The 8,576-nt window shown below is 38.0% G+C and overlaps 1 protein-coding gene across 1 annotated transcript in view; it reads right to left on the reverse strand.

Moving 5' to 3' along the window:
- Positions 1-804: 804 nt before the first annotated feature.
- pdzd7a (PDZ domain containing 7a) overlaps positions 805-8,576 on the reverse strand; it is a 49,295-nt gene continuing 41,523 nt past the window's right edge. Inside the window, exons 14-15 of the mRNA XM_061910088.1 lie at positions 6,624-6,724; positions 805-1,402 (exon numbers count right to left, since the gene is read on the reverse strand). Of these exons, the coding sequence (XP_061766072.1) occupies positions 1,244-1,402; positions 6,624-6,724 (260 nt within the window). The 3' untranslated portion in view covers positions 805-1,243. The remainder of the gene's footprint in view (positions 1,403-6,623; positions 6,725-8,576) is intronic.

Raw genomic sequence — 8,576 nt, forward strand, 5'->3', positions numbered from 1 at the left:
GGCTATAGAGCGTTTTCCGTTCAGGCTCCAGTACTCTGGAATGCCCTCCCGGTAACAGTTCGAGATGCTACCTCAGTAGAAGCATTTAAGTCTCACCTTAAAACTCATTTGTATACTCTAGCCTTTAAATAGACTCCCTTTTTAGACCAGTTGACCTGCCGTTTCTTTTCTTTTTCTTCTATGTCCCACTCTCCCTTGTGGAGGGGGTCCGGTCCGATCCGGTGGCCATGTACTGCTCGCCTGTGTATCGGCTGGGGACATCTCTGCGCTGCTGATCCGCCTCCGCTTGGGATGGTTTCCTGCTGGCTCCGCTGTGAACGGGACTCTCGCTGCTGTGTTGGATCCGCTTTGGACTGGACTCTCGCGACTGTGTTGGATCCATTATGGATTGAACTTTCACAGTATCATGTTAGACCCGCTCGACATCCATTGCTTTCCTCCTCTCCAAGGTTCTCATAGTCATCATTGTCACCGACGTCCCACTGGGTGTGAGTTTTCCTTGCCCTTATGTGGGCCTACCGAGGATGTCGTGGTGGTTTGTGCAGCCCTTTGAGACACTAGTGATTTAGGGCTATATAAATAAACATTGATTGATAATTCACTTCACTTAAGAAACATTTGTATCAAGCAAAGAAATTGTCAAGTTGATTATAACAAATTAAGAAAAAAAATCATTTATTAGACATATCGGCGATTATGGTAATTATGAGTTCTTTCTCCAAAATAGACCATTATTGACCTTTTTTTTTCCTAGAATAAAAATCAAATGTAAGTAAAATAAAACGAATAAAATAGGAAATCTATGGTGCAGCTCCTGCACATCCCGTCTGGCAACATACGTTGTGGTCGTCTACATCCATGGATTCATAGTTCTTTGCTTTTTTTGCCCACTACAGCACTTTATACACAATGTCTTTTATTGAATATTTGATCATATTTCCATTTTAAACTTGCACCTTCTCTCCTGCTCACATTGCCTGAGTGATGCTGTAATTAAAGCCTCTAAAACCACTGAGCAGCCATGTTGGTAATAACATTAAATAACAATAATCTCTAAAGGCCAAAGCATCCCGGTGGACGTGAGACAGATTTAATCTGCAGACATCAAAAATCCCATAATGCACTTGGGGATTATCGCCTTCTGGCCGTGGTCCATCAATCACAAAGTCTTCAAGCGCCTGATACACAATTTATTGGTGTAAAAATGTCAAACAAAAAGTGCCCAGTAGAAAAGTATAGTCGGTCAGCAGCTCCCCCCGGGCGGCACCTTGGGGACTTTGACCACCAGCACCATGGGGTCTTTGGCCTTGTTGCTGAACGCACGGCGGATGAGGTCGACGGCGTGCTGATGAGTCACGCCCTGCAGACTCGCACCGTCCACGGACAGCAGCTGGAAGCCGGCCTGAGGACGCACAAAACACGTCAACGTCACACATTTCAGCGATGTTGTGTTCTTCATGAACAACTTTGAGCATTCACGGGAAATTATGTACAAGTTTCACTTTCGCATTTCATTGCCCATAACTGTTGTGCGTTCAAGGACCCCTGATTGTAGTTAGAACCACTCGTTACTGTATTTTAAAGACAGGAGGAGACTTAAATCACAGAAGATGAACTAGCAATAATAATAACAAAAATGTTGTATTATCCACTGATGACAATCATACTGTACTTTACACTTAAGTAAAACTTGACAGATGTTTAATCATATTTAAGTGAAGAATGATTATATTAGAGTGTCTCTTATCTCTTACCCAGCTGGGATGGACTCCTCATAACGGTGTGAAAACATTTTATGAGGATGTTTGTTATATAGAGGGTAAAGAAATAATTGGCGAAACCGACTACAGATTTATATTTTACCGTGACAAATTCATTTGTATAAAAATGTAATAGGTAAACAATATGTATACTTTTCAAAAATGAGTTTCATTGTTAAAAATGTTTTCATATAAATGTATAATACATCATTTGTGTTGCTGCAGTTTTGGGATTCTTATTTAATATTTATATACTATTTATATTATATATGTATGTATGTATGTATAATATATTGTATATATAATATGTATATATGTAGTATTTATATTATATATGTATGTATGTATAATATATTGAATATTATATACTGTATATATATATATATATATATATATATATATATATATCCATACATACAAATATGTGTACATATATATGCATGTATATAAAAAAAAAAATATATATATATACACATATACATATGCATATATATTTTTTTCATTAAAAAATGTGTATATATATACACATATATATATATATAGACACATACATATATATACATATAGATATATATAAACATACATATATATACAGATATATACATATATATGTATAAATATGTATATACGAATATGCATGTATATATATATGTACATACATATATTTACATACCCATACACACACATGCATATACATACATATACATATTTATATACACGTATATATATGCAACCATCCGTTTTAGACTGCGTATTCCCTTTGGGGTCGCAGGGGGTGCTGGTGCCTATCTCAGCTACAATCGGGCGGAAGGCGGGGTACACCCTAGACAAGTCGCCACCTCATCACAGGGCCAACACAGATAGACAACATTCACACACTAGGGCCAATTTAGTGTTGCCAATCAACCTATCCCCAGGTGCATGTTACTCCACACAGAAAGATCCCGAGCCCGGGATTGAACCCAGGACTACGCAGGACCTTCGTATTGTGAGGCAGATGCACTAACCCCTCCCCCACCGTGCTGCCCATAATATATATATATATATATATATATATATACATATATATATACATATATATATATACATATATATATATATATATATACATATATATATATATATATACATATATATATATATATATATACATATATATATATATACATATATATATATATATATACATATATATATATATATATATATACATATATGTATATATATATACATATATATATATATACATACATATATATATATATACATATATATATATATATATATACATATATATATATATACATACATATATATATATATACATATATATATATATATATATACATATATATATATATATATATATATATATATATACATATATATATATATATATATATATATATATATATATATATATATATATATATATATACATATATACATATATACATATATATATATATATATATATATATATATATATATATATATATATATATATATATATATATATATATATATATATATATATATATATATATATATATATATATATATATATATATCGCACCTTCGTATAAAGCCTTGGGGAAAAGTAATTGTTTATAGTCTGGAAAATACGATTTATTGTATACTTATATTAATAAGTATGATAAATAATTGGCATGAGGATTAATAAAGTCAGTGGCCTAGTGGTTAGAGTGTCCGCCCTGAGATCGGTAGCTTTTGAGTTCAAACCCCGGCCGAGTCTTACCAAAGACTATAAAAATGTGACCCATTACCTCCCTACTTGGCACTCAGCATCAAGGGTTGGAATTGGGGGTTAAATCACCAAAATGATTCCCGGGCGCGGCCACTGCTGCTGCTCACTGCTCCCCTCACCTCCCAGGGGGTGATCAAGGGTGATGGGTCAAATGCAGAGAATAATTTTGCCACACCTAGTGTGTGTGTGTGTGACTATCATTGGTACTTTAACTTTAATATATTATCTTCTAATGTTATGTCTTTATTTCATTTTGTATACTTTATTTTCTTGTTTCCAGTATTTCTTTTACATTTATCCCATTTTTCAAATATGCAAATAACATTCTTTGATTTTTTTTTAAATAATTATTATTTTAATAACGCGTGTTTGGATTTGATATTTTGCATCTCGTTGTTTGTAGATTTTAAAGATACAAACTATTAAATTAAAAAAATGTGTTTAGACTTTTGAGATTGGCTCCAGCACCCCTTGCCACACCAGAAGGGACAAGCGGTAGAAAAACGGATGGATGGATGGAAGTTTAAATTTTCATGTTATGAGACATCAGTAAAAATAAACAATACTAAAGTCCCAACAATAGTTCCAACTTCAAGCTGTGTGGCTTTGTCTTCCTTCTCTTCAATACAGAATAATAATAACAGTGAAGACCATCACTGCTGCACAAAAATGTCCCCTTCGGTGCACGCACACACACACACACACACACACACACACACACACACATAATTTCCTGTGTGGAAAGTGTTCCGAGAGCGACTTCCTGTGTTGTCCTAGAGATTGTTAGCGAGGATGCAGCTGCATGACATTGTTGTGTGTCCACCAATCAGGTCTTTTCCCGCCATCAATCAACACTTGGCCTTAAATCCTCTCCTCACTCTCTGCACTGCATCATTCTGCTTCCTTCCTTACACTCGGCCTGGTGACAGCGGCTTGAAAACACTCACTTCCATTTAGGCAAGGAAGGGATTCAGTAGAAAAGTTTATTTTATTTGATGGAAATAAATGATCTGCTCTTAATGCATGAAACACCATCTGGCTTCTACTAAATATGACAGGATTATATTTTTTAATTTAACAATGAGTTCCTATTTAGAGGAAAACAGGAACAACATTTTTGTATTTTTTAGCAATGTGACTTACTTTTAGTTCAGTCAGCAGGCAGAAGACGTTGATTATACATCCATGTCCTTTAAAATGGACTTTGAAACAACGTTGCAAAATAGTTGTATTTGCAAATTGAGACAACGTTGATGTCTAACGTTGGATCCACATTTTCAGTTGGGAAATGACCACATTTCAACGATCAAATCAACGTCAGAACCCATCCATCCATCCATCCATCATCTTCCGCTTATCCGAGGTCGGGTCGCGGGGGCAACAGCCTAAGCAGGGAAAACCCAGACTTCCCTCTCCCCAGCCACTTCGTCTAGCTCTTCCCGGGGGATCCCGAGGCGTTCCCAGGCCAGCCGGGAGACATAGTCTTCCCAACGTGTCCTGGGTCTTCCCCGTGGCCTCCTACCGGTTGGACGTGCCCTAAACACCTCCCTAGGGAGGCGTTCGGGTGGCATCCTGACCAGATGCCCGAACCACCTCATCTGGCTCCTCTCCATGTGGAGGAGCAGCGGCTTTACTTTGAGTTCCTCCCGGATGGCAGAGCTTCTCACCCTATCTCTAAGGGAGGGACCTGGAAACTCATTTGGGCCGCTTGTACCCGTGATCTTATCCTTTCGGTCATGACCCAAAGCTCATGACCATAGGTGAGGATGGGAACGTAGATCGACCGGTAAATTGAGAGCTTTGCCTTCCGGCTCAGCTCCTTCTTCACCACAACGGATCGGTACAACGTCCGCATTACTGAAGACGCCGCACCGATCCGCCTGTCGATCTCACGATCCACTCTTCCCCCACTCGTGAACAAGACTCCTAGGTACTTGAACTCCTCCACTTGGGGCAGGGTCTCCTCCCCAACCCGGAGATGGCACTCCACCCTTTTCCGGGCGAGAACCATGGACTCAGACTTGGAGGTGCTGATTCTCATTCCGGTCGCTTCACACTCGGCTGCGAACCGATCCAGTGAGAGCTGAAGATCCCGGTCAGATGAAGCCATCAGGACCACATCATCTTGAAAAAGCAGAGACCTAATCCTGCGGTCACCAAACCGGAACCCCTCAACGCCTTGACTGCGCCTAGAAATTCTGTCCATAAAAGTTATGAACAGAATGGGTGACAAAGGACAGCCTTGGCGGAGTCCAACCCTCACTAAAAATGTGTTCGACTTACTGCCGGCAATGCGGACCAAGCTCTGACACTGATCATACAGGAAGTGGACCGCCACAATAAGACAGTCCGATACCCCATACTCTCTGAGCACTCCCCACAGGACTTCCCGAGGGACACGGTCCAATGCCTTCTCCAAGTCCACAAAGCACATGTAGACTGGTTGGGCAAACTCCCATGCACCCTCAAGAACCCTGCCGAGAGTATAGAGCTGGTCCACAGTTCCACGACCAGGACAAAAACCACACTGTTCCTCCTGAATCCGAGGTTGGACTATCCGGCGTAGCCTCCTCTCCAGTACACCTGAATAAACCTTACCGGGAAGGCTGAGGAGTGTGATCCCACGATAGTTGGAACACACCCTCCGGTCCCCCTTCTTAAAGAGAGGAACCACCACCCCGGTCACGTCAGAACCCAACGTTGATTAAACATCTCACCTTCAAAGCACGGTTCATGTTCTCACCTTCAAAGCATGGTTCAAGTGCTCACCTTCAAAGCACGCTTCATGTGCTCACCTTCAAAGCATGGTTCATGTGCTCACCTTCAAAGCATGGTTCATGTGCTCACCTTCAAAGCACGCTTCATGTGCTCACCTTCAAAGCACGGTTCATGTGCTCACCTTCAAAGCACGGTTCATGTGCTCACCTTCAAAGCATGGTTCATGTGCTCACCTTCAAAGCACGCTTCATGTGCTCACTTTCAAAGCATGGTTCATGTGCTCACCTTCAAAGCACGCTTCATGTGCTCACCTTCATGTGCTCACCTTCAAAGCATGGTTCATGTGCTCACCTTCAAAGCACGGTTCATGTGCTCACCTTCAAAGCATGGTTCATGGAGGCAGCTCCTCCAGGGAAGATCTTTTCGATCTTGATCACAGGCTGCACTCTGGACTCCATCCCTCCAGAGACACTAATGCCTGCAAAGGACACACACGTCCACCAGCGACAAGAGGATGAAACAACTTACTGTACTTTACTGTACGATTCATTTACAGTACATTTGGTGAGACCATGAACAGTGAGCAGGACACTGCATTAGGTACACCTGCCCGTGCATCATTAAGGTGTTGGAACAAGAACTATGCCTTAGTGTTGACATGTATTCCCTAATAATTGTATATTTTCTCATATTACGCCAACTTAGTTTTGTATTAGCATTGCTACAGCTTTACAGATGCCATGTCTGCAGAGCAGCTGGTGTTCCTCTCATAAGTTTGTTTAATTTAATTCAGAGTACTAACATGAGAGATTCCAATCAAATTATAATTTATTTATTTTATTTCATCCCCCAAAAAATAAATATATTCTGTGTTGCCTTTGTATTCTCCATAATAATAATATTTATTGTATAGTTTAATATTTTGGTTGGATCATTAAAACTATTTATCTTACCGGGTTATTTACAGTATTTTTGTGAAAATTTGGTATCTCCAATTTTTGGATTTGTTTGTTTGATAATAATTCTTATTTGTGTATTAGTTCAACAATTTTCAATGCAGTGAAATTTATATACAACAACAAAGAAGATGCTTTTATACTAATATTAGTAATAGTCTAATATCTATTTTTTTGTTTAATAAAAAAAAAAAAGGAATTTTATTGGAATTGATTTTTCTTTTACATTTAATTGTTACTGGTTACTAAAAAAAATATTTTAATTATTTATAAAATATCAACTTTTGTATGCTTTCATTGCTACAATATTCAGATTTAATTGGACTTACAATGCAACAAAAAGGTAGATTTGATTTGGTTATTAATTCTGCTGTAGTTGAACATCTTAATTTTTTATCATATTACTTTTACTAAAATATTCCATACATAATATTATGTATTTATTCCACTTACAGTATTTTTAGTGTGATAATATTTTGTATGTTATTTGGATAATTGCATTTAATTAATTAACGCATATTTTCATTTAATTTTTAGCTCTCATATTATTGTAAATAGAGATATTATTCATGTTATTCATCCATCCATCCCATCCATCCATTTCCTACCGCTTGACCCGTTCAGGTCGCGGGCCGTTGTTGGAGCCTATCTCAGCTGCATTCGGATGGAAGGCGGCGTACACCCTTTACAATATTATTGCCTTTTATTTGAATAATTAGGATTACAATTACATTCATTGCCATTAAATATGAATACATGGTAATGAAATGTGGTTTAACATTACATCTAGAAATGCATTAATTTGTTTACATTATTTTTATACGCATGCACAGAATAAATAATGTCGGTATTTAGATATAACGAAATGGATAGAGCTGCGATGAGGTGGCGACTTGTCCAGGGTGCACCCAGCCTTCCGCCCGAATGCAGCTGAGATAGGCTCCAGCACCCCCCGCCACCCCAAAAGGGACAAGCGGTAGAAAATGGATGGATGGATGGATGGATGGAAAGGGATAGAGAATAATATACAAGCTGTGATATGAAAATGTGAACTCAATTATAGTACATAAATAGTTATAATTATAAAAAAAATTACATTTTAATGATTAAAGTATCAATAATAAACAACAAAATGCAATTTTGTGGGAACGCTGAAAACCGTACTGAAATACGAACAGTTAGCATGCTAGCCAGATAACGCCAAGCAACAAAAAAACTGTGTCACAACAGTCAAATACATAAATATCTGACTCAAAACTAGTAAAAAATAAAGTAACATGTTAACGTTAGTATGCTAAACATGCGTGAAGAACTGAAATACACTGTATGTCTGAAAAAATAGCCAAAAGGCTAGCATGCTAACGTTAGCATGCT

Source organism: Nerophis ophidion, linkage group LG09 (genome assembly GCF_033978795.1).
Source record: "Nerophis ophidion isolate RoL-2023_Sa linkage group LG09, RoL_Noph_v1.0, whole genome shotgun sequence".
NCBI lineage: Eukaryota > Metazoa > Chordata > Actinopteri > Syngnathiformes > Syngnathidae > Nerophis > Nerophis ophidion.